General features: G+C 41.9%; 1 protein-coding gene across 4 annotated transcripts; it reads right to left on the reverse strand.

The window, feature by feature from the left end:
* Positions 1-338: 338 nt before the first annotated feature.
* On the reverse strand, positions 339-27,372 carry PORCN (porcupine O-acyltransferase). 4 transcript variants are annotated; one of them, XM_034434030.3, is made up of 15 exons: positions 27,176-27,363; positions 24,784-24,928; positions 22,729-22,921; positions 20,815-20,858; positions 20,274-20,455; positions 18,834-18,964; positions 16,877-16,891; positions 12,027-12,041; positions 11,807-11,932; positions 10,537-10,637; positions 9,217-9,293; positions 7,455-7,518; positions 6,486-6,571; positions 5,273-5,383; positions 339-3,488 (listed from the first exon to the last, which is right to left on the reverse strand). In XM_034434030.3, exons 2-15 carry the CDS (start codon positions 24,917-24,919, stop codon positions 3,387-3,389), a joined length of 1,383 nt encoding a protein of 460 aa, XP_034289921.2. In that variant the 5' UTR covers positions 24,920-24,928; positions 27,176-27,363; the 3' UTR covers positions 339-3,386. The 4 variants fall into 4 exon arrangements, with proteins under 4 accessions (XP_034289921.2, XP_034289919.2, XP_087742739.1 ...); XM_034434028.3 differs by having other exon boundaries at positions 27,069-27,196; XM_087886613.1 differs by lacking the exons at positions 12,027-12,041; positions 16,877-16,891 and having other exon boundaries at positions 27,176-27,372.

A 27,372-nucleotide genomic window follows, 5' to 3' on the forward strand; every position in this document is an offset into this window, starting at 1 on the left:
AAGAAAGAAATCTTAAGAAGAATGTAAAATAATAATCTCAATACGATTGTGGGTAAATATTTATAGGAATACTGTATGGTAGATGAGAATTCTCTCTCCTGGATATGCCTTCTATTTTGATGATTTTGTCTTAATGGAGGTTTGTGCTATTATCAGGTGAATGCTGATGTTCAAAAAACTATATGTATTATGTTACTCTCTGCAATTCTATCCATATTGCTATATTTTTCTTTTGTATTTTTTAAATAATTTTCAATAAAAATTTATATATATATAAAAAGGAAAACTTCAACAATCTACATATAAAAACATGTAAAACACCAGAAAATTGCCCATGAGTTTCCACTGAATATTTATTTTATAAACAAATCAAAGGTATTTTAAAAAAGAATAGCCAGTCATTTTTTAATAGTTTACCTATGGTCCATAGCATCTTCTACCTCACCTAGGCAAGGGCCAGAAGACATAACCTGGGATTTTAACACTGTAGTCCACAAAAAGACTTGGAATGGAACTAGACTGTATTCCAGCAAGGTCTTGATTCCTTCAAAACCAAAGAATTAGTAAATAAAGAAATGCTAAAAGGAATCAGGATCCATGGCTTTAAACAGCTGGATGGAAGAAAGAGGCTCAACATGCACCAGTATCACACAAAAACAAGCATTATCTGCTGAAATATTCTCTTTGATCTTATTTTTTGCATCCGGTTGCACACTTATTCTGCTATGCTCTTACAGAAAGAAAGAGGCAAGGAGAAGTAGCAAGTTGATCAAAACTCAGATCACAATGCAACCTTTTTTACTGTTGTATTTGGGCTGGCAAATAAAAATTGTGGGAAGACACCTTAAGTCCAACACTCTGGAGGACATCTGGATTGAGGGAAAAATGAATACTTCCATTTGTAGTTTGTGTGTGTGGTGTGTGGTGTGTGTGTGTCACTTTTTCACACATGCACTTTTAAAAATGGCAATGCACATAATAAACTAGCATGTTAGGGAAAGGTTGATAGCTTCTCACAAAACCATTTACTTTCAATGTGCCAGGAACTTATATTGTTGCCCAATGAGTCCGATACCATAAATGTGTCTCACTTGTCCTACCTGAACTGATTCAGGTAGTGACTCTACGAGACCTCCAGTACATTGGCTCTCTAAGCTTTTCTAAACTCCCCGTGTAAAAGGCTTGTCTGCATTTAGCTTCCCTTTATAGGAGAAGAGAGTTAGAGAAGTGCTCAATGTTCCACCTTTCCATGATTAGGCATTGTTCATGTTGAATGTTCTGATTCTATTGTTCCCAGTCGGGATCTTGCCTCCCCCTTGACAAAACAAGTTAAAGGTTCATTCTTTGCTGCAATGACAGGGTGGTACTTCTAACAGGAAGTATACTACCGAAACAGCTTGTATGCATTTCAGGAGATCCTGCCATGGGATTATTGGTGTGTTGGTGACAAAGGAAACAATGCAATCCTTAGTTTATAAATACTGCATAACTTCTTGTGGTCCGCTGGCGACCTGCGGAGCTGGCAGAATAGTCGGACAGTGAGGAGGCTGGGGAGGAACATGGGCCAATCCTGGAGTCTGGGGAAAGCTCGGACGAGGGCTCTGCATTGGAGGCAGAGATGGGGCCAGGGCCATCTGGGAGTTATGTGCAGACTCCGGAGCCTCCAGAGTCAGACATCAGCGAGGCAGAGGAACAGGGGGAGCCTGTTCCCAGTGCGCACATGCGCAGAGCTGCCAGAAGGCAAGAAGTTAAAACCAAAGGGACGACTCGGGAGTAGGGCTTAGAGATGATTGGCCCCTCCCATAAGACATAAAGAAGGAGCAAAGGCACATGGGCCTTTGCAGGAAGCAACTGTTGTTCGTCCTGTTTCAAGACTGTGTTCCGTGTGGCCTTGCAAAGTTAATTGCCAATTAGGTCTTGGCAGCATGCCAAGGGAGATAAAAGGTGGGTGTTTATCAGCCTTATCAGAAGAACTGTGGCAGACTTCTGTCTGACTCTTTGCAACTACTTAGGACTCATCTGTGAATGAACAGATTGAGAATGAACAGGCTCTGAATGACCAGAATTCAGTCGTTGAAATAAAAAGAGGGTTTTTGGGACTCATTGTGTGCTTTTACTGTATCAGGAAGTCTAGGTCAGTAACAGAAATTGGGGGATACTTCCTCCAACTGATTGGAATAAGCTTTTGATCTATTTATAAAGATGGGAGGGTAACATAAGTCAAGAAGGCACAATGGTTCTCCTCTCCCAGTCCTCCTTTTTCTTTTTAACCCTTAGTGGGCACTTTATCCACAATATATTTATTAAACTATGGAGCAAGCGTTATTCCAGATTAATTAATCCAATCCATTGTATGCTATTACTAATGCAGTTTAAGCTTCTGTGCAGAATTTGGCACCGAATTAAATATCTGAGCAGCTTCACTCTGATTAAAAAAAATGACGCCAGTTTCTGCCACCATATCACAGTGGATAAAAATTGAAATGAACAGGAATTCCATAGATTCAGATAGTGAAAATTTCAAAAGGTTCAGTTCTCCTTGAGGATTATCTCCAGTTAGAATTTCTTGTGCTCTTTCCCATGACTTTCCAGCCGTCTTCTCTATGGCCTCAACAATGCTTCTGCCATGATTGTCCGAAAAATCCAAGGGCTTTAGAAGCAAAACAAAGAAAGCTACTACATCTACACAAACTGTCCTACTTTTAAAGGTAATCAACAGCATCTTCAATGCAGTTTAAAGCATCATGATTCCCATTGGCTAATCATCAGACTTTACACTAAAGACAGAATTTCATAAGGAGTAATAAGGGGTACCTCGGAAGCAGCGGGTGCAGCTCCCACCTGCAGCCGCAAGAGAGCAAAAATGGCAAAACATGCAGTAAAAATAATTCAGAGGGGAGGGAAAGCTGGTGCAGTTTCTTCAATTGCCACTAGAGGGAGTGTCATCAAGGACCTGGCAGGAGCCAGTTTTTTTTCAAAGAGGTACAATATCTGAACTGGCAATCTGGTACCCTCTGAATAACAACTCCAACAAGGCCCAGGAAGCCAATGGAAGAATATTATAGATACTGTAGTCCAGACCATGTTGGAAAAGGAAGAAAAGGCTTTTTAAAAATAGGTATTCAGGAGAATACCTTCGTACTCAACCAGCCTTTTCTACATAGGATGCATGTTCCTCCCCTCTTTAGGGCACGCAACTGAACTGCTGGGGGAGGGGGGAGGGGCTTCCCTCCATCAGCATCCCAGAGAAAGAATGAATCAGTCAATATCCATGGCACTCAAGTCGATGGTGGGCATCCAATGTTCTTGAAGGTGAGGAGTCTATCAATTCTGCCTCTCCACCCATCCCCTGCTCCATCTCCTCGAGTTCACATGAAGGTCCTGCTTCAGCTGATGAGACGATAGAAGACCCAGCACCCGAAGGTCACCCAGTGACTGGCCCAGCTCAACTCAGACCATTTGTTGATGGTATAAGACATGCCGTATCCCTAGAGGGAAAAGCAGCACATTATCCAAGTCAGATTCTGGCACAGACAACTCTTGATAGTGGAGAGGCTGCCATTCAGACAGGGAAGAGTTTAGACCATCTCTTTTCAAATAAATACGCAGGGCCTAGTCTTTTGTCACAGGCAAGTTCCCCTAAATTGTTAGCTGACTTGGTAGTTTCCAGACTAACTGGAGATGATGGCCACTGAAGTTCAGAAAGGCTGAGACTTTCTTAGTGGGATTTCCCCCCCTATTCCATGATTGCACTGAGGGATTTCCTTTTTCTGTCACTGCTACGTTTTTTAAGTTTTGATCCCTCAGGATATTTAAGATACATTTCAATAGATAAACAGTAATACCTAGTGCAGTCTTAAGCAAGTAATAAACGAAGATCTGCATTCTTAATAAATGCTTGTTTCCATTCAGCTATGGAGCTGATTGCCATAAGCCAAATTAGGCCAAATAAGAGTGTTACCTTATTCCGGCCTTCCATGAAAACAAAGTTGGCCATGGGGTGTGGGGGTGGGGTGAAGAATAGCCTCCAAGATGAGACATTGGAGATGATTTTATGCATGAACCACTACAGAAAGGGAGCAGCATTCAGTCCAAGTAGCCATAATCTGTGCTCCAATATTCGCAAACAATGCTCTAAACCAAGGGTCTCCAACCTTAGCAACTTTAAGACTTGTGGACTTCAACTCCCAGAATTCCTCAGCCAGCAAAGCTTGATTGACATTCCACTTTACAACTGTGTCACTTAGTGACAGTTCAGTTACCATTGGTTAAGTGAGGTCTACCTGTTATCTGTCTGCGGTCTGGATGATGGTGATGATCCCCACCATTTCCCAATGCCATCTTTGCCTGCTCTACTACAGTGTGGCAATGGCATATTGCTGTCAACTTGCAAAGCATCCCTGGCCTGCTCTCGAGTTGCCATAGGTAAGAGGAGATGGAAAACTGACAAAGCAACATGGCAGCCACAGAGAGGAGCACATTCCAGACATTTTTTTTCAAGGCTGTCTCCCAGGGTTACTGACAGCGGCTGGAGGGGAGTGGTCTCTACAACCCCGAAATTGCTCCATTGGCGATGTGATTGATGACACATCCTGGGGGGAGGGAGCAGAAACAGGGTCATGATTAGGGCCGTAAATTACGTGGGGTCAAAGTTGGCTTCATTTGGGTATGTGCTGACATGGAGCTCCTAATAAATAACTGGATTTCTTTTGAAGCTTGGCTCTATGCTCATGATTTAATTAGGACATCCGTTGGAACCCTGACAATTGCCTTCCCTCTGTTCTGGCTTCAGACATCACAAGAAAGGCATATCAGAGACGATTCTGTGTCCCTCTGAATTTTCAGGGAAAGTTCATGAAGTCCCGGTGGACGGTCCCTAAACCTCCTGCCATCTTCAGGCAGATAGGAGATGAGATTAGCTGTTGTGAAGCACATCTGCACATTATTAGATCAATTAGGCTAAAATAAAGGGGTGGGGGGGTCTCTCAGATAATATAGGCAGTCTTTGTTTCATGACAATTGGGACTAGGAATGGTTGTTAAGCGAAGTAGTTACTAAGTGAAATTATAACTGTGTTTATAATCTTACTTCAGTTTTCTTTTGCTTTACAGACCAGCAAAGGTCATAAATGCGAAGACTGGTCACAAAGTTGATTTTTCATTAGTACATTTACCTGTACACTTTTTCTTAGGACTGCTCCCAAAAATACGTCCAGCACAGGTATCCCATAAAACTTCTATCCTGCCGCTCCCCGCTATTCTGGATATCTCACCTGTTCTTCCATCGAGTCATCGGCATCCATATCAAATAATGAGCCTAGGTAGGCCAAGTGGAAGACAGCGAGAGCCCCAAAAAGCAGGTTGAAGAGACGAACCCAGAGATTCTGTAGCAGCAGAAGAAGCATCAGAGGTTCAACCCAACTGTAAACAAGCAGGATTCACCCCGCCACTCCCCCAACCAACATAAACAGCCTAGTCAAGAGGCTTCATACTGTATAAGAAGCAACATGTTTCCTTGTTATATTAGGCTTCAATGAACTTCAGACCCAAAAGCTGAAAGAGATTTCAGGATCAGGAAGGCCTGACCCTGCTAGACCCAAGGTACAATCTTTGGCACAATCAGTTGATGCTGTAGGGCAGTGATGGTTAACCTTTTTGCCGTCACATGCCAAAAGCGGGGGGGGGGGGGGTGTCGCGCGCATGTGTGCCCACACCCATAATTCAATGCCCCCCCGCACCACGCGTGACCTCCCCCACGCTCCCCCACAGATGCGCTCATGACACCCCCTGCACCCCGTTTTGGGCCTAGCAGGCGTCCCTGAAGCCTCCGGAGGCCGGAAACGGCTCATTTCCCGACTTTCAGTGGGCCCGGTATGCCCGTTTTTCACCCTCCCCAGGCTTGAGGCGTTCTTGGAGCCTGGGGAGGGTGAAAACGGCCTACCCTGCCCCCCCAGGAGGCCCTCTGGAGGCAGAAAATGCCCTCCCAGAGCCTCCACGCGAGCCTTGTGCTTACTTGGTATCTGAAACGGGCCACGTGGAAACTCCTGGGAGGGGGGGGCAGCGTGGGCGGGGCTAGCCAAAAATCAGGTGGCTGGCGTGCGCATGCATACTGGAGCTGAGCTAGAGCAATGGCTGCCATGCCCGCAGATATGGCTCCATGTGCCACCTGTGGCACACGTGCCATAGGTTTGCCATCGCAGCTGTAAGGGATAGGGTTGAAGCAAGGAGTGGACAAGGCCAGAGTCAGAAGAGGGGAGGGCTATTTATTCTTTCACTGGCATTCTGCTTTTCCTCTCTCATGTACTGGAAAGAGAGACAATGAGCAATAGAGGTGTGAGCCCATCTCTTGCAGATGTGTTGTAGAAGCCACGGGCCGTATGCAGTCCCACAGCATCAAAGCTGCACACCTCATGCTAGAATATTACTCTAGCATGAAGTGTAAAAGGGAATGGGCTCTGATTCCTTGAGATTTCAGCACATACTTACCATGCTGTGGCGATGTGAGCATCCTGGTTGACACTTCTTGGAGAGTATACATGCATCAAAGATGACAGACAACCTCTTTCTGAGAACTAAATGGAAACCAGGCAAGCAAAGTTGTGCTCAAAACTGTCCACGATTTAGCTCTTAAGCCTTGATTTGCTTAACTAAGGAATGTTTGCTCCAAACAAATTTCCTATATTGGGATTCAATGCAGTATTCTAATTCGTTACAGGAGCTTTGAATATCCTTTCCCTCCCAAATGGAGGAGAGAAAAATGCAAAAACTCAAAAAGTTCACCACAGATTTGCAAAATGACATCTGTCTTTAGATCATTTCAGGATAATTAATTATAGATCTGTTTGGCTTGTGAGCCAGTGTGATATAGTGGCGAAGGTGCGGGCCTAGAAACCAGGAAATGGTGAGTTCTAGTTCTGCTTTATGCATAAAAGCTGGCTGAGTGACTTTGGCCAGTCCTGCCACAGCCCAACCACCTGATAGAGTGATTGTTGTGGGGAAATGGGAAGCATGAGTGTGTTTGCTGCCTTGAGATAGAGATGAAAAATTAGATTAAAATCTAATAATAATTATCAAAGAAGGTTCTGCTAAAGACATTGAAAGTTGCTACATGCCACCTGGCAATTTCCTAACAGGCAGGTTTTTGTGATGATGGTGCCCACATTAAAACTGCAAGGAAGTGGAGGAGTGAGCATTAATAACATATCTTTTAAGTGCCAGTTGAAAATTTACTTGCTGATCGAAATCTTCCTAGTATGAATATTAGAAGAATGCTTTTCCCCATCTTTTTAAGGAATATGTTTCATCGGATGTGGCTGTTATTTACAATAAAAGCAACAATAAATATATAAAATAGTATTTTATCTGACTTGGCTTTGGCACAGAAATCTGACAATAGAGAAGGGGGAAAAAAAGCAGAACATCTCAGCAGGAGAAAAACAGCAATGAATGACTCACCGTGTTCAATGTAAGTGATGAAGCCGAGTGACAACAACACAGCAGCCAAATGGAAGCTCAGCCCCTAAAAGAAATGAGATTGCAGTTAGAATGATTACATCAAATCCTCTTTGCACCAGGTCATCTTTAAAGGTAGATGCACAGAACAGCCGCCAAGGCGACTGATATCCCAAGGCGCCGGATAAAAAGTGGACAGCAATTCTTCTCATATGAACAGATCTCCCCCCTAGGAGGAAATAGCCAGGAAACACAGGGGAAAGGAGAACAACTTTGTCAGACATGCCCCAATTTTGTCCTTTAATTAAGAAAGACCCTCGACCCCATTTGTAGTGAAAGGTACTTTTACTAAAAGCCAAGTGGATTATAGTATAGCAAAGCCAGAACTGATGTTTGCGCGCCAAACTTTCCCTGTTCAGTTCCTCCCCCTTGTTAGTCCCTTATTGTCCAATTATATTTGAATAAATTGTTTTGGTAATTGTCTCTTCAACAAGGGCTGTTTGGTGAGCCGTTACATTCCATTCCCAGGACTTGAGACGATGTCGCTGGAAAATACGATGAATAGTACTTCCCTCCTCCCCACCGGCTCCCTCCCCCCAAAGTTTATGGCAGACTGACAGCTAGTGAATGCGAAGCTTTAGCATATAATGGCAGCTCTGACAATGTTAAGGTCAGCCGGACTATATAAACCAGGAATGTCAAACTGGATTTATTCGCGGGCCGGATCAGCATTGTAATTCTCCTCCACGGGCCAGTGAGGGGAGGGGGAGGCAGGGAGCAAAGGTGGGTGGGAGAGATGGGACGGATAGTGAGCCAGGTCAAAGCACTGAGGAAAAAGAAAGAAAAGAAAGAGAGAAAGAAAACTCCCCTGGTAATTGTGAGGTAGGGAGGAAATTTTAGTAGACTTACACCATTGATCGTCTGAGGAAATAAATCTGCTGTACCCTGAAACTCTCACAAATCCAACCTTCACATAGTTGGCATTGTCAAAGTATATTCCTGAACTGGAATAGGGCATAGCACCAGGTCAGCCAATGAGGGCTGTTTGGTAACTGAAACATAGTATTTGTTGTATGGGACCATAAGAGACAGTTTGAAGTGTGGGCGTGGCTTAGACTTGCTGAAGTGTATATAAAAGTTGGTTTGACCTCTAATGAGAATCTCTGTACAATATATTAGCCTCTGTATCTCTCTACTCTGTAATGAGTTGCTTCTATGAATATTGCTTCTGTGTTCCGGATTTTGTATGCTGAATTCTCCTGTATGGTATTGTATATAAAGAAGTTTCTTATGTAATTTGAATCCTGCTGAAGTTCATTTAATTGTATCCGTTTGTGTGTGCTGCAACAAACTCTGACAGGCATGTACAAATGGGTGAAGGCTAGTTAGAAGGAAACAATTTGCCTTTATGGAAGAATCTGGTCAAAAATTCTAGAGAGAATACAAGAAGGAAAAATACCACCCTTTACTCCCAAAAGGGATGTATGTATTTATTTATTTATCTGCGTATTTCCAGCCATTCTATCTTGCTCAATCTCTCCTAAATATCACCTGACTTACTTAGTACTGCATGTATGGGGAGATGGGACAAGTAACTAGATGATGGAATTTGTAGATCATTATATAACGATGCACTGAGATCTCCTCACAGTACACTAATTTGACAACATTTAAGGATTGGCCCTCAGACTATTAAAGATTTGTTCATGCTGCAAGAGATGCAGAAATGGAATATGGTTTATAAAGTTTAGAAAGGGATACTCACATGTAAGAGGGCACTAGCTGCATAGGTTACAATGATGGCCGAGAAGGTCCCCAGTTTCAGGGAGTTCTTAAAAACATCTGAAATAGATGGAATTGGTCAGCTGAGGCATTTCTCTTGCCCTCCCCAAAAACCCCAAGCCATCATTCCAATCATTAAGGAATTATATGTCCAGCTCCTCTATGAGACTGAACTATTAGCATCCTTTTGGAAGCTACTGGTATCTCTCAAACCATCGGCTTTCATAAAAACATTGCCTCTGAATAGAGTTTTATTCCATCTAATAGGTTCTTGTAGCCATGGCTTTTGTGACCTTATTTAAGCTGCTTAAAAGCAAGTATGCTGATGGCCATCATGTTTCTGGTAACGAATCCTGAAGGTTAATTATGCCTGATTATTCCCTATTTCTGGCTTGAGCCTGTTGCTGATCAAGATCAGACTTCACAGGAGGCCCTGCATCTCTTGACACAAATTAACAAAATAGACAATTATTTGGGATTTGTCAAAAAATAATTTTAGCTGTATATTTTTTTACAGCTATGTGATTAGAATCCCATCACCTGCAATGTAAGTGTGCGGGGTGTGGTGGTGGGGTTTGCTTCTATCATGCAATTTCACCGTTCCTCACATGCTACAGTCCTACGGAAGCAGGCTTCCCAGAAGTGATTCTAAAATCACATGTGACATCTAGGAAGGCAGCCCCATAGCTTCAGATCACGTAAGAGAGGGGCAAAATCCAATGAACATAATGCATCAGTAGAGATAAGGCTAGCAAGCACAGCCCACCTTCCATCTTCTGTCATACCAATCAAGTTGTTTTATCCATTCCTTAATTCACAACTCCAAAATTGTTATCACTCAAAGTGTAATGTATAATATCCTTTGTTTAGTTTTGGCTTAACGTATGAACTCAGCTATTTATAAACCACAGTGAGAGCAGAAAGTGTATATATGATCCTGACCAAACCATGACTGAATCAACCATTTTACTGCAATTCATTTAGAAATGTCTGAAAACTTCAAGTTAAAACCATCTCTAGTCTATCTCTGCACTTACTGAAAGATGCATAAAAATAGGAAGCATCTTCATCCTGTTTTCTTAGATGTATTCCCATCACCCACAGCCAATATAACCATTATTGAAATCTTTTAGGTCTTATTTAGTAATAAGAACAGGAATACAAACAAAGAAGAGCCAGAAATATGACCTCCTCCATCTGGTGGAGTCATTGACAGGATTTTAGGCACAGGCACTTAAAGCTAAGAGCTCCACTCAGAACACACGAAGTGTCCTAAAGACAAGACAGATATAAGCATTCTCACAGGAGTTTAGCCATCGTGACATAGGCAGGTTCCAGCTGGTTACCACCTCCACCATAGAACGTGGTAACTCCACCCTCAGAGGATGAGACACTGTCAGGTCCCTAAAAAGGAGAAATGAATCAACAATTACTTGAGGCAGAATGCAGGGAGGATCTCTGATATCAAGGATCTATTGAGCTTGAATTGTCCAACTGGCATATTTAAAAAGATGTGAAGCTCCTGGGGTCTTTCCTATCTTAGCAGGAACTTTAGAAATTGTCTGATGATGGCTGTTCCAGGAAAGTGACTTGAATATAAAAAATAACAGGCTACTGAATCTGGAGCAAACAACGTATTTGTTTTAAAAATAGGAATGAAAGAACTCAGTTTTGTGGTTCCCATGGAAATCACCCCCAAACATCTCAAGAACAAGTAAAAGAAACAGGTGGACAGTCTTTTTCAACTTATGGACTACCATCAGTCTTCTGAAACCACTGAGGAGCAATGATTCAGGGGTGGGTTCCACTTACCTTCACTACTGGTTCGCAATGGAAGCGTGCACACGGCGCTTCTGTGCATGCACAGAAACTTCTGCGCATGTGCAGATCGTCTGTGATGACGTCCGGGCGGATGGGTGGAGCTTCCCACCACTGTTATTACTGGTTCACAAGTGCACCAAGGTCAATTCAGTTCTGTTTCTCCCACAACATTGCAGTTAGCCTTATAATGAATTGATTTACAAATTTTCAAATACTGTATTATTAATAATTAAATATGCATTAAGCAGCAAAACTATGTTTACAATTAAGCAGGCAATATTATTCTGTCCGTCCTTGATTGCCTTGGATGACTTTCCCAATTAAGATGGCAGATTTTTTTCTGTAGCTTTCATAACCTGAAGAGTAATGATTTTAGAAAACCACTGTGGGGAAAGAACATCTTGGAGCAAAGACTACATAATTAAAAAAAAAAAAATGTTGGGTTTTTGGGTTTTTTTGACATCCAGGAGTCGTGCACATCACTTTAAGCTCATTGGAGAAAAACTGAGAGAAAGATCAAAAGAAGACTAGGAATAAAAACAGTAACAAATGTAAGAGGATTACCAAAATCTAAAAGAAAATGTTCTTTTACTTCGTTCCTAAAAGATATCATATTAGATGCTTTGCCAGACTAGGCTTTTCATATATATTTTAATACGTTTCTGATTTGCCTTCTTTGTTCCCAATTGTGCTTTGAGAATTTGAACCTTATAAGCAAAGGATCCCAGGCGCCATCTTCTACCCCCTCTTACCATTTCAAATTCTCCTTTTCCTCTGTAAAACCTGATCCTGCCAGGGTGGCTGTAGTCTCAGACAGAAAGCCCACAAAGTAATTGCTGAAATGGAAGGAACTGGCACTCTCGTAAGCCCTGAGCCACCTGCACATAAGAAGAGATGAGAATTTAGAAACTCGTGAAATATTTGCACACCCAATTTTCCAAGAGAAGTTTAAGGCCCTATATGGAGACTTACCTCATTAAAGTACTCCTGGCATGCACAAGAAAGGAAAGAAAAGAAGAGAAGTCAAACAGAAAACAAGTAAGAAATAAATCAATACACTGGTTAGAGACTATTGTATGTACTGAGTGTTTGCTAAAGTGCCTACGTGAATTTAGAAAGGAAAAAAAGCAAGGTTCTATTTGCAACACACTGACACACACACACCCCACAAAATATTTTGAAATGATAGTTGCGAAAATAGATGATGAGGAGAAACAGATGGGTTTAATGGCCCGAGATTTTCCCTTCGTATGCCATGTACCACGAAAGATTAAAAGAAATGTGCATGCTGATACTCATTTGTCGTATGTCACACAGGCCTCTAAATTATAGCCCTATACTCTAAACAGGCCAATTCTTCAATAAGCAGAAATTCATGCAAATGTTCAGCTACCTCTGGTCAAATTGTATGTTTCAATAAATCTCTAAGTGAATGGAAATTGTACATGGAACAAAATGAAATGTAACAGTCTTCTGCAAATTTGAGTGCAAACTTACTATTTATCGTATTTTACAGTTTATAAGACGCACTTTTCCTCCCCCCAAAAGTGGGTGGAAATGTCTGTGCATCTTATGGAGCGAATGCTGCCAAAGCCCCGCCCATCCGCCGGCCCCCATCTGCTGGCCTCTGCCTCCCAGCAATTTGCCTCCTTGCAGCAAACAGCCTGGTCAGCTTCAGCACAGCCTGATATAGCATAAGCAGCTGATTGGTGGTTGGATCGGCCTCCTGGAATACCGCCGATCAGCTGTTCCAGGCTGCGGGGATTGCCACCACCCATCATTGCCTCCGTGCACCCCATTTTTGGCCTCCGTGCATGTTTTCTGCCTTCACATGCTCCATTTTTGGCCCATTCCAGGCGGCAGGGATCGGAGGCAATAGGCGAAAGCGGCAATCCCCGCCACCTGGAACGGGCTGAAAACGGGACATGCAGAGGCTGAAAATGAGGCATGCAGAGGTGGTGATAGGTGGCAGCGATGGGATGGCAGCGATCCTCGCAGCCTGGAATAACTGATTGGCTATTCCACCAATCAGCTGCTTGTGCTAAATCAGGCTGTGCTGAAGCTGACCAGGCTGTTTGCTGATTGCTACAAGGAGGCAAATTGCTGGGAGGCAGAGGCTGATTTTTTTTTTCTTGTTTTCCTCCCCAAAAGCTAGATGTGTCTTATGGTCCAGAGCTTCTTATGTGAAAAATACGGCATATGGCATTACTTTACATGTAGAAAGAAAATAGCAAATATAATAGGTGCAAAAGTTGCATTCAGAATTTGTAATACTCCTTTGGCTGAAATAATAGCTTACAAACATTTCCTATAGCCAGTTGGGAATCTTTCCATTCTTGCCTCTGGAATTTCCCCCAATCTTATTTGCAGAACTCTTCTAGCTGAGAAATATTCCTAGATCTGCTTTCATTCATTTCGTGTTTGAGATCTTCCCCACAGAATCTATCCACGTATAAATGTTTAATGGCACGTACATATTCATTTCTGGCAGCTCTGCCTTTATAAACTTCATTCATAATGCCAGATTGCTACATGATGAAGTACTGCTGTTGTAGGTAGGTAAAGGAATTCTTGCGGATTTTACTCTGCTAAGTATAGGAGGTGGTGCTCATCTCTGTTTCAAGGCCATTGAGCTAACGCTGTCTGAAGACATTTCCATCGTCATGTAGCCAGCATGACATCACGGCGCACAGTTACCTTCCCATCAAAGTGGTACCTATTTATCTACTCACATTTGCATGCTTTCAAACTGCTAGGTTGGCAGGAGGTGGGGTGAGGACTGGAGGTCACCCCATCAAGTGGCATTCGGATCTCAAACTTGGGCTGCCAGCTTTCCAGCCAACAAAACCCAGCATCTTAACCTCTGACCCACCACACTGCCCTTATTGCTGTTGTAGAGAGAGGATGAAATTCAGTTGCTGGAAAAGAGGTTCAAGGCACTTAAAGAAGAGTATCTGGTGAGACCTGAAACTGACTTGATCCAGAAGAGCTCATGCAAGCCAACCAGGGCTATGAATTTTAACTCCTCTCAAATACCGTATTTTTCGGAGTATAAGACGCATCGGAGTATAAGATGCATCTTAATTTTTGGGGAGGAAAATAAGAAAAAAGCTGATTGGCAGGTGGATCGGCCTCCCGGAATACCCCCAATCAGCTGTTCCTAGAGGTGAATTTTAGCAACAGGTTCCTTGGTTGTGAACTCTGTGCCTTGCTTTGTTTTGCTTCCCCCCCGCCCCCGCGCATGCACACGCAACCCCCCTCTAGGAGTCTTCTGAAGGCTGGGGACAGCAAAAAAGTCACTTCCTGTCCCACCGGGAGTTGGGAAATGGGCCCTTTCAGGCCTCCGAAGGGCCTCCGAGGGAGTGGGAAAGGCTGTTTTCGCCCTCCGCAGATGCATAGAGAAGATCTGGAGTCAGGTAAGAAAGAAAAATGGGCCTTCCCCACCCCATCCCAGGCCCTCCAGAGGCAGGAAACAGCCTGTTTCACTACTTCTGATGGCCCCAGAAGGCCCGAAAATCAGCTGGCCGGCACGCCAGAGCTGAGCTGGCGTGCCCACTGATATAGCTACGTGTGCCACCTGTGGCACGTGTGCCATAGGTTCGCCATCACAGCCCTAGCAATTCAAATTATATAATCTGAGATATGCTAGAAATTTCCTTATCTCAATTTCTATTACATTTTTCTAGGATTGTTTAGATCCAAGACTCATCTCCTGATCTACCGCAAGTCTCCCAAACACCTCCTGCTCCCATGTAAAACTAGATAATTTTAAGAAGATTTTTCTGGCGATTGTGTGACAAGATCTCTCCTGTTTGACTCAGCTTCTATTTTTTTGCTCTCATTCTAATTACTGTTGCCTTTCTGTCCCATGCTCAGCAAAAAGAAACTGCTTTTTCTCCCTCCTGGCAAGCTACCCATTGATTAAATTCTGTAGTAAACACTACATAAGAGGCATTTCCTTCTCTGGACTAGACTAAGCCTGATGGATCAGGGGTGTGGGTTCTATGGTGATTTTAGAAGAATTCATTCTTGCCTGGAAGAAAATCAAAAAGGCCTGTTTAAGGCTTTCCACTGCACCTCTAATAGTTTTTCAGCCAGAATTGGGCATAATGGCAATTGCAGCCAACTGTACCTGAAGATACATACCTGAGGAATCTGCTTTTTTATATATATATACCATATAGCCTTTTTCACCATACAGGTAATCCTTGATTTACGATCACTATAGGATAAGAAAATCTGTCAATAAGCAGTACGATTGTTAATTGAGGCATCGGGTGACGGTAGCCAATTGTATGACCTTTTTTTTTGCCACAGTCGTTAAACACATCATCGTGGTCATTAAGTGAGTCGCAACTTATGACCTCATCTGCCGGCTTCCCAATGATTTTGCTTGTCAGAAGCTAGCTGTCAAGGTGGCAAATGGCAATCACGTGACCATGGGACACTGCAACCGTCTTAAAGTATGATGGTTGCCAAGCGCCCGAATCACGATCGCTGTGAGGACCAGTCGTCACTTTTTTCCTCATAACTTCGAATGGTTGCTAAACAGATGATCATAAGTCGAAAGCTGTCTGTAAATACAAAGTTCTTCACTCTGGCTGTTTCCTTGCAAGTAAATAAGTCAGATTGCAGATTTTTTCCAGCTAGAAAATAGCCTATGAATATGAGCAGAGATGGACTAACACTACATGCTAATTCCTGTCATGGACTCTTTCTCTTAACTAGCGTTTGGAGAAAGCAGGCTTCCCAGCGGCATGGAAAGTCACCTGGATTTTAAATTTGTTATACACTTTACAGGCAAAATAGTTGCTGTTAAAGCACTGACTTTTGAAATATATTCCAACTGATATCTTATGCCAAGTTAGGTTCCAATGTCTTACTTCAGCACCCATGAGGTGGCATTTCCTTCTCAAGAAACCAATGAAGTTCCACTTGGATCTAGAAAAAGTCCATTCTGGAGTGTATGCTTCCAGCTGAGCAATCTGATCTCTAGAGAGAAAGTCTCGTGGATAGACTGATCGCCTGCTTTTCTGCTTTTCAATAATAGCTGCTGCGCCAAGAATGTGCCTATTTCTTTAGTTTAGGGCTGACCATAGTATTAAGTGGATGAAGCATAAATTCACCTGGGTAGGCTATTTGGAGCTGCGATGTGTTGGATTTTCATATCTTCTGCAACAACCAGCAGAGTTCCAAAATATTGTCTAACAACTTCTCAGCAGTTTTATTCTACTAAAGGGTTTTTCAGCCATCTTCTCAGTAAAAATGCCTTTCAAATTTTACTAATGTTCTAAGGAACTGTGATAGCATGCTAAGAATAAAAATAGTATTGTTTGTCTGTGTCCACTGATTGTGCTCAGATTTTTGCCACCACACTATCCAACATGACAAATTGTCAAAATTGGCTGTATGTAAGATACTGTATATAACACCTCTGCAATGGAGGAATAGAGCCCCTGAATGGCTTCAAGGTAATAAGGCAGGCCTATACATGCTGATAGACCAAAGCTACCATAGGAGTTACTAATGCAGCAATCTATGCCTACAGGCCGCAGGCAAGATTAGAGACTTCTTAAGACAAATTGTGTCACATGATGAGCCCTAAGGACCTGATGCCAATATGCTACAAGACCACAATTGCTGGGTCACAAACATCTCTGACATAAGCTTGAAAGAAATCTCGTATCACAATGTTCCCAATATAGTGACAGAACAAATGGTCTGGTGGTGAGATGTAGACAACAGTCATGTAGATGTCAAGAATTGTAAATGAGATGTCTGACCAGGGAAGAACCCAACTGCTATCATCTAAGTCGTATTACCTGCTTCTGCGCTTCCTGTCACGAGGGATGTGATCCCAATGAGAGAAAGCAAGGGAGGAGAGAGAAGGGTTAAACAAAGTTAAAGTTGGTAGAAAGAGAGAAAAAAGAAGTTCATTAAGTCACTGTACATTCTGAATTATGTTTTTCTGAAAAAGCACCTCCTGAGAAAGTTTACATGCGGGAAAAGTATGACATGCACAACTTTTCCCCATGCTGTTGAAAGATGCCACAATTGCTGAGCTTCTCTTGACCTCTCAACTGTTAAATCCAAAATGTGGATCAGCAAACCAGAGGCCTACTGAGGTGGATGAGCTACAACTTCCAGGATCTCTCCCTGTTGCTGACTGGCACTCATGGGAGTTGGAGTTCAGCCACTCCTGGACAACCACAATTCCTTACTCCTGCATTAAAATGTCTCAATCTTCCTTGGATTTTCTGTTTCATGCAGGGCAGGATTACACAACATACAAATATCAGAACTACAAGCTTCAGTGTGGTTCTTATCCTTTTTCCTCCACGATAAGATAAACAAGATGTGGTTTAGAAATACATGATCAGCATAGATAAAATCTAAGTCCTACAATTTAATTGTAAGAAATTCCAAGTGGATTTGCTGTAGTCTGAGTATTCACATAGATAAATGCTCAGCTCCGTACCACAGAACTATATTTAATCTGATGATGAAAGAACAATATAAGCCCATGATGGCGAACCTGTGGCACGCGTGCCACAGATGTCACACGGAGCCATATCTGTGGGCACACAAGCATTGCCCTAGCTCAGCTCCAGAGCACATGCTCACGCCGGCCAGCTGATATTTTGGGCCTTCCGGGTCCACCGGAAGTCGGGAAACGGGCCGTGTCTCCGGGGGTGGGGGTGGGGAAGGCAGTTTTCGCCCTCCCCAGGCTCCAAGAAAGCGGGCCCACTGGTAACATTTTTGCTGTTGCGTGCCAAAAGGGGAGCACTGGGGGGAGCGTGCATGCAGGGGAGCGGGGCACGGGGGGGGGCATTGAATTAGGGGTGTGGGCACGTGCACCCCCCCATGCTCCACATGCTTTTGGTACGCGATGGCAAAAAGGTTAGCTATCACTGATATAAGCCATTAAGAACCCTCAGCTGGAGAGAAAGATTTTCTCTGCCCTAATGAACTTAATGTATTTTTTTTGCCTGAGAAAGCACAATGGTAAATGGTGCTTCCCTCAAGTCATTTTTCACTTCTGAGACACAATATCCGGCAAGAATCTCTACTTGATGGTAAAGAGAAATGCTAAATTAACCATCTGCTGTTTTCTTTTTTCATCAGATCCAAGATCAGGTGCCTGAGGCACTATCCCAATCTGTCTAATAACAGATATCACAATCATCTTCAAGTGTATGATGACACCCTATTAAGAACATTCTGACAGTCAGAGGCCTTTCAGAACATACTGGCATACCATACTGGCATACCACAACAGTCTTTAAACAGTATTTTTTAGAATGAAAGTCTGGAGAAATTAAAATGGGCTGCTGCTTCCAAATTATCCATGTAGAGCTAGTGATCTGCATAAAAATGAGCTGACATTTCAAGGGCATAGCTGCAAGTTGATTCTACTCCATTTCCTTTCATCCAGTGCTGATAGTATCATAAAGCCAACCCCAAAATAAATCAAGGGAAAACTAAAAGTCCTTTTAAAAATATTAAACCCAAAATGTTTCTTGCCACAGCTAAAAATCCAGAGGTATTGCTGGAAGAGGATTGATGGAGCTATTAACAGGTAAAAAACTGCAAAACTTTCATTTTTATATTTCTCAGGGGTTTTTTTCCCCCTAAAGTTTTACTTGATTTTTAATTCAGATTTGGTGTTTGAAAGCTCCTTTAGCTCTGCTGACAAGCTTCCTTAACAAACTCATTTCCAGCTGTGGGAACATATGGGAAACTGAGTCTTAGAACATCAATTCAAAGCAAGGCACTTACTTCCTGAGTTGTCTGTAGCTGTAGAGGGGTATAAAGTATGAGAAGAGATAGGGAGCCACGCAGGTGGACATGATGAGGCACACAAGGCAGAGGAAGAAGCTCAGGAAGACCTTCTGAAACCAGGAGAAAGTCTATGTGGAAAGAACCAAAACCAATCATTATGTAATGAGCATCCTCTGTCTGGATTCCAGTCACGGTAGTTTTTCATTCACATGCATCTCCATCAGCTACAAAGCAGTCCCCACCATTTTATGTACAATCCCATGCATAGATGCAAAAACCTTGATCTGATTCACAGCATCCCTTCCAAAATTAAGCTCCAATAGAAGGAGGAAATTACTGAAGACATGGGAAGACCATATTAATTGCTTTTAAATTAAATTTCAGTGCAATTGCAAAATCATATAAACTAATAATATAAATTAAATTAAAATTGAGTGCTGCTATCATGGTCTGTGGGAATGACTTTGGGAGATGAGAGATAGAAATGTTGTTTAATGATCAGATAAAAGAGAGAGGGAGTCCACAGCTGACAAACAGGCAGAGAAAGGAACTTAGAAAGGATCTGCCCTAATTTATCAGGTGGTAAAGAAAGACAGTGGAAGATCTGTACCTTCAGACTTGCAAGATTCTGTTAAAGAAACCTTACAATAACGTAGTGTTGGCTCATCTTGTGTGTTTCCCATCTGCTCTACTTGGGTGGCTGATAATTGTCTAGAGATACTCTAATGGTGGATTTGGCATATAAATAAATGTGTAAATAAGATTTAATTATATTTTAAATAAGTTCACCTCCATTTAATTGTGAACTTCTTTACTTCCTACTTCTTAGTTTCCGCCCACCTGAGTTTTGCAATGGGGCCCTTAGCAAGTCACTCAAAGACTGAGCGCATCCCTCCCCGCTCCCCCCCCCAAAGGTGGTACAATCCTCTCTTAATGGAACGAGCCACATTAAGCTGGGAGAGGGTGAGCTCTAGAGGAAGGGTTGCTCTTTGGAGAAATACTTCATGAACGTATCTTTGAAGGTTTGGAATTGTGTTCAACATTCCACTTTACTGTTTCTCCTCTACATAAGAAAGACTGAAGTATGTAGGTAGAATGCTATCCAGCTATGCAGTAAAAATATGGCTCTTCTATTTTGGCCAATGAAAGAAAACAAATAATCAGCTAGTTCAAATAATAATTTCATAAACATAATTGTAGCATGGTTTCTATAAAAAATAGAGGTCCTTCATTCTCCATGGCCCAAACTTTTCCAACTATGAGTCTAAATAGTAAAATTAAAGAACTCTGTCATGCCTTGATCATTTGCACCTACAGGAAGTCTGGAGAAAAATGCTCAAGCTGAATAAATCTTCAAAGTTGAAATGTGGCCCACCCTTTCCCCACCAACCAGATCTTGCCCACCACAGTCAATAAAAGACATTAGAGTACACTCACTATTTTCCTGCTCTCTACTGCCTGCAGATAGGTGCGAAAGCGGAACCAGGGTCCAAAAATAACGGTTCCGACAAAGTATATATACCCCATGAACTCAACTGGGGATGGAATGGTTGGTACCTCGCCCCGGTCCAGATCAAAGCCCAATGACACAGCCTTCATTGCCACAATCATCTGGGCACCTAGTGGTAGAAATGAGAGAGAGAGTCAGTGCTGACATTCTTAACAAGTAGCTTAAATAATTTGTTGCCATAGAGTAGAGTTACTAGCACAAATTATTTTCCTTTAGTCCAGGAAAGATGTTCAGATCCAATGGGATTTATGAATGGAAGCTCATATATAACAAAAGTATCATTCTTTCTAATAACAGCTCACTTTATAAGCCTTGATAGAATTGTCTAGCTATAAAGCTATGAATGTTACACATGTTGAACAATACTTTATGCTTTTGGAAAGGCAGCACTTTCTTTCAATACATAGATTTTCTGATTCACCTTGTCACAAACCAGAAGATATGTGCAGAAGGAGATCTGTCACTTACCTCTCATCTTATGCCAACTCACAGTGTCTACCATATGCATCTCTCTATAGAGGAGGAAGGAAAAGCAGGAAACAAAAAGAAATAACCATTATCTTTGGGTATCAGTCCTTTGTTTGCTATCTTTCCTTTCCTAAGATCCAGATAAGTTTCAAAATCCTCTTCTTGCTGAACTTTCCAATAAAAAGGAATATATTCAGGTCAAAGGGCTGGGTGACTAGAAATGCACATGATTCCAGGAATTATGCTACTATAACTTGTTAGTTTGCTTTCCTTGATCTCTGGCTTTTCCACTACAAAATTTATGGAATCTTCTAGTAATTGCTATGATGTTACAGCAATAGTAATCCAATACTTCACGAACCAGAAAGACCGCTAAGAAAATACCTACAGACCCTTCACATCCTGAACATAAACTGTTTCAACTCCCCCCCCCCCCCTTGGGACGCTGCTGTAGGGCATTGCATGCCAAAACAACTAGACACAAAGACAGATTCCCCATGCCATCACTCTGCTAAACACCTAACTTCCACAGCACTGTCTAATGCCTTAAAATATTTATCCATGTAGTAGAGCTGTATTGCTATTATCGTTATCCTTCTTGTCTTTCTCATCTTTCCTACCTTCTCCTATTGGTATCTTATGATTTATGACTTGTTTGTACCTTATGATCGATGGCTTATTATTGTACCTTATGATTTATGATCTATTCTATGACTTATCGCTTTGTTTTTTTGTATGTACATTGAGAACTTATGCACCAGAGACAAATTCCTTGTCCAATGTCCAATCACACTTGGCCAATAAAGAATATTCTATTTTAATTCATTCTTGTCCATACCTGTTGACACAGATGCACCCCTTCCTGCATTTCCCATTGGCTTACCAAAACAATTGGTCAGCTTTCTTGGTCCATTGGTTTGACCTTTCTCTAACTAAATTTCGACAATACACACTAAAAACCATCAAGAAGGATACAAATACACATATATTTAACACTTTAGCCCCTCTCCATCAACTACACATATATTTAACACTTTAGCCCCTCTCCATCAACTGCATGCATTTTCACCAAACGTGACTACTTATTGTGCCTTCCAAACCCCAAAGAGTCAGAAATTAGGACATTCAACCAACAAGAATGCTTATTAGTATGAATATTGGTTTCAAGATATCTTAAATGTTGGGCCTTTCAGGTTTGGAAAGAAATGGAATACAAATCTTTGTAAAAATGCAGCTTGCAAATTTGGAAGGAGCTAAAATGGTAGTTTAAATGTAGTTTAATGTATGACTACTAAGAAAGATTATTAGCTTATTGTATTTTAGCTGACTTGTTTAAAGTTTTATTTAGATAAGCCTAGCTTTTCTCTGGCAATCTCCAAATATTTTGAATTATAATTCCATAATTCCCAGACAGCATAACTAATGATACATTTAATACATCTGGAGGACACTAGCTGGCATGGGGACAGACAATTTAACCTACTATTCTCATCAATCTGGCCATCAAAAAAAATATAAACCTAAGTATCAGCAACATAGTAAACTCTGCCCCACCTTTGCGATTACTACCGGTATCCCGGGGACTGATTTGAGAGCATCTTGTGGTTTGGGTGGGCTAAATTTGGAAAAGTGATCTCCTTTTTAATACAAAAAATAAAATGTGTTATTAAGTCATAAGGATTATTCAACTTATTTTTATTTGGACAAGTGTAGGCAGTTTGGTGGCCTCCACTCATGAAGTAGGTAAATGTCAGACAACACTTAAGGACACCTGTTTACCTTGTGCTCCCTCATGAAAGGTGTTCCCCTTATTGACTTTCTGTTGGTCCAACATGCTATTAGCTAACCCTTTCCCCATGAATTGCTCTTGGCCATATCAGCTTTTTAATTACCCCTCCCACATTCCTCACTTACCCCATAAGCAAATAGATGAGGATGGTGATGGAGAGCAGAACTCCACGCTGGGTTGAGTGGCGACACAGGAATAAAACCAAGTAGCACAAGAGGCTGAGGAGCACAACCCACACCATCTGCAGCTGAAAAAAGTGGTAGAGGGCATAGAAGCCACTAGCAACGGTGCTCAGGTGCTTAACATAGGATGGCAGAGCTGGAAAAGAAGAGGCGGGAAGCTTGGATGAGAGAAAGAGAAGCTTACCATGGATGGCTTTAGCCAACATACCTAGCCATACTATGGAGTCTCTCTGTGTGTGTTATGATATGATCTCAGTCATTGATGTTTGTGAACCAAAGCTTATTGCAGGGAAGGGCAACTTCTCCAGCATTGGAGGCTTCCTCAACCACCTGGACACTGCAGAAGGTTTTCTGATAGTAATAAAATGCTGTCACTGGAAAGATCCATTCATCTCTTTTTATGCTGTTTCGGGAAGGGTGGAAAGAGGAGGTGGTGGTCTTTGAAACTGCAGGGTGGATAAAAATCAATGATTTTTTTAAAAAAATAAAAAAAATCAGATTTTTTTATTTAAATCGGATTTTTTGATTTTTATCGAATTTATTTTAATAAAAAACTTTTGGGGTAAAAATCTATTGTAAGATAGTTTTCTATTTAAGATACATAAATAATTTATTTTATTCAGCATGAAATGGAGCTTAGTTACGTAGCATGAGGCTGTATATTCTGCAACACTGGGACTATCGGTGAGTCAACAGTGGGTCAAAGGAGTAGCAGAGATGACAGTTGCTCTTTAAAAATTATGATTTAAATCGAGTTGATTTAAATCAAGCCTTTTTACTAGTGATTTAAATGATTTAAATTGTGATTTAAATCAACTCGATTTAAATCAAATCCACCCTATTTGAAAGGCAAGCATCTTATAGTTCCACCCTTAAATAATCCCCCAGATCTTAAAAAAACATTCCCTGATTATGGTGCTGAAATTTCAAATTACCAGGGGAATTAAAAGTAGAAATGGAAGTATTTAGTCTCCTTGAGGCCTCCAGTCATTCCTACTCCTTTTGGGAAGGGCCCCCCCAGAAAAATAGTAGTGGGAAATCAATCAATATGACAGGGATTTCGGTGGGGAAATCAAGCTGTCCACCCCACATTTATGAATGTGTTATGTGAAACCAACCAATTATAACTCCCTTAATAAACCACCATTTATTGTAACATACAGACCTTCCAGAGATCGTGGACTTTACGCCAAGCAAATGAGGTCATAGCCTTTCCTTCCCTACTCACTGTCTTACTCTCATGTTAACCTTATCAAGAACCTCTTCAGCCTCACTGGATTGTTGGAAAGCAACCATAACTTTACAGCAGAAGGCAAGGCAAGCTGAGGGAACAAGAGCACCAGGAATAAATTGGAACTTGACAACTGTCTCAATTCTCTGGAGGCATTTCTGAAGCGTTGCAAATGGTAGTTTTTGTTTGGATTGTTTCCTTCATATCATCTACAACATACAATACAAGGACTGAAACAGCTACTATGCAAGATAGACAGGCAGAAACTAGTAGGGTGCCTCCCCAAATACTAACTAGTAGTCAGAAAAGTTGACCAAAACTGCTAAAAATCTATTAGCTTTTTTGAACAAGTCAAATCCAAAAAAATGTTAGGGAATTCTTGGAAGCTTGGCATTCGGGTAAATTAACCATCAATAAACACATCAATATAAATCATATTTACATACCATTCAAAAAGGACAATAAAAAAACCTAAGGAGGAAACAAAAAGACTAGAACATATTTATTTATTTATTTATAAATTTATATCTGCTCTAGCAACCAACATTCAGATAAACAGGGATCAAAATTAGACAAACAATAAAATCAAGAAACCACTAGTTTGTAGGACAAGTTATTATATATAAACAGGCTGCAATCCCCACACTCACTCACATGGATGATGTTACCCGGTTGGGTAATGAAATGTTTGCAAGCAAACAACATTGAGCTGGAAATTAGCTAATTCAATTTTATCTCACATGTATGCAAACTCAGCCTCTACTTACATAACCTCCATAGGAGACGGCAAGCTAGACACAAGAGCAGCAGAATCCAAACCTGTTCAAAACCCTGCTGAGCAGTTGGCAGCATACAACTGCTCAACAGCTGCTGGTAAAACTCTTCCCGTGTAAAGGTGGCCATGGCCCCAACCTGAAAAGGGAAAGAGAGGCAGAGCAAACCCATAAAGTTAGCTCGGGAGGCAAATCAAGATTATTCTGAAATGTATATAAACCCAAAGAATAAATAGTCTACACCAAGTCCTGTTCTTAAACTGGGATTATTGTATTTGAAAGAACCTCCCTCTATTGGGAGAATGATTGAAGTTTCAGGACATGCTTACACAGAGATAAAAGGTGTGGTTATAGAATGCTTATTTGTGTTCTATTTAAACATAATTTCCTTAAAGCCCACTCTCTGGGGCTCATACAACACAGTGAACTATACATCAATCAACCACACAAACTACCCTACAACCTACAGTATGGGTGGGCCATTTGTGGTTCAGTGCATGGTGTGAGCCCAGTTACAGTTAGGCATGCCAAAGCCAGCCAGTCAACAGGCCTAGTACTGCTTGACATGAAACCCATGTAACCATATTCATCATCTCAGACACATCTGCCATTTCAATGGCACAATATAACCCAATGTTCCCTTCTGTAACTATTGTTTCCCTTTTGTTTTAGAACCATAGATTTGAAAGAGCAGCATGGAAATCTAGTCTAAGTATTATCTTAGTCTGACACCACTAAATGTAGCTAAGCAGAGATGAGTCTGGAAAACATATAACTACAGCAGCAAGATTGTGTTTCTCATGATTAACCTAACTATGGCTTGTTCAATCGGTCTCATTTTGTACATAACATATGCTGAACCATTAACTACCCTGTTTCCCCAAAAATAAGACATCCCCTGATAATAAACCCAATTGGGCTTTTGAGCGCGTGCGCTAAAATAAGCCTCTCCCCGAAAATAAGTCCTCCCCGAAAATATTTAAACACAAAGCTGGAAATCAGGTAAGACAGCAAGAGGAACACCATCTTGCTCCATGCGCCACAAAATAATAAGACCCCCCCAAAAAATAAGGCCAATCGCTTATTTCGGGATTCAAAAAAATATGAGTCAGGGTCTTATTTTTGGGGAAACACAGTATGCAAGCTGAAATCACAGAATACAATTAACTAAAATATTATTTGTAAGTCTATGGTATTGTAGTGATACAGTCCATCCTTGCTGCTCCAAGTTCTATAGAGGAAGAGACAAAGGTATAAATCAACTAAATAAATCCACAAACATTCCCTTATGGAAGTAAATTCTGTTAAACCCCACATAATTTGACTATTTCTGCTGTACAGCTAAGCAAACTAAAGCTTCTACATTGATGCAAACTCTTTCTCTATCTTGTTATTTTGATCTAATTCTTATTGACTATTTATAGACCCAGTTTAGGAATAAAAACATATTCCAAAAGAGCTCCTGGGGGTAACTGAAGGCCAGTTACCAAGTCGCACAATAATAGCATAAGGTCTGATTCTACTTCAATTTTCCAAGGTTGACTTAACACTAACCCTAGCAACATGGGGGGGGGGGGGGGAAGAAAAATGGGTGGTGGGGAGTAATACACAGCTGATGAACTGCTGAAGCATTGCAATAGGGAGGAAGACATGGCTGGAATGGCACATTTGCATCAAACCATGATTTCATCACGATTTGGTATCCCGTCATAATTCAGAGTCTCACGATACAGGAAGCCAAGACTAATAAAAAAACATGTTATGGTTTAACATGAAATAGGAACCCTGCGGATTTACTGGTCAGTGGCGTTCGCAGGTAGGTAGGTAGGTAGACAGGAAGGAAATGCTGGAGCACAGAATGGAGGAGGAGAACGTGGCTTTTTAGACAAAAGGATCCGAAAGGAAAATCAAACGAGCCCCGTCCTTGCAACTCCAAGTAACCCTTTGGCTTCTTGTTTCCTTTCTTAGCATAATTTTTTCCCCAACCCCCACGAAAGCTGCTTTTTCTTTCTCACTGGACGCACACACCCGGGATGGGATACTCGGCCGCTTTGCTAAGAGCGTTATTCCTAAAAGGGAAAGAGCCAATGATGGGAATCCCATGGAAACGGCGGTCATCGCGTCATTTCAGAGAAAGAAAAGGGGAAATCCCTGCATTCGGAGACATAGATCTAGGGTGCCTTTTCCCTTCCCACTACTCTGCATTGCGGGAGAGGCGAGAGCTCGGCGCCCCCTTATTGGGCATGGCTCTGCTTCTCCCTCTCTCTCACCGAACTTGCCTTAATGCCTCTCATCCATCCCAGCACCGGCCCTCTAGCTCCTTTTAGGCCAGCTGTTCCAGCGGCATGCCTTAAAGAGGCAGGCACGGCATTAAGGGCTAACTCACCGATGCGTCTTTATTCGCACCGCCCTCTTTTCCCCAGCTCTCCGGAGCTGCGGTGGGTACCAGTCTTCCCCTCTCTCTTCCCACCCCCCACCCCCACTCACAACAGCTGGAAAACTGAAAAAGGAAGGAGAGGTAGGCGGTGGGGAAGGGGTGCAACGCTCCTGTTTAAAGTTGGGGGTGGGTCGCTTGAAAATACC

Source organism: Pantherophis guttatus, chromosome 2 (genome assembly GCF_059756535.1).
Source record: "Pantherophis guttatus breed Tessera chromosome 2, ASM5975653v1, whole genome shotgun sequence".
Taxonomy (NCBI): Eukaryota; Metazoa; Chordata; class Lepidosauria; order Squamata; family Colubridae; genus Pantherophis; species Pantherophis guttatus.

Coding starts and splice junctions, on each gene's coding strand:
- PORCN (XM_034434028.3), bottom strand. Junction 20,456..20,814: donor GAGTTGGCATAAGATGAGAG/GTAAGTGACAGA, acceptor TTCTACCACTAG/GTGCCCAGATGATTGTGGCA. Junction 5,384..6,485: donor GCTCACATCGCCACAGCATG/GTAAGTATGTGC, acceptor CTGCTGCTACAG/AATCTCTGGGTTCGTCTCTT.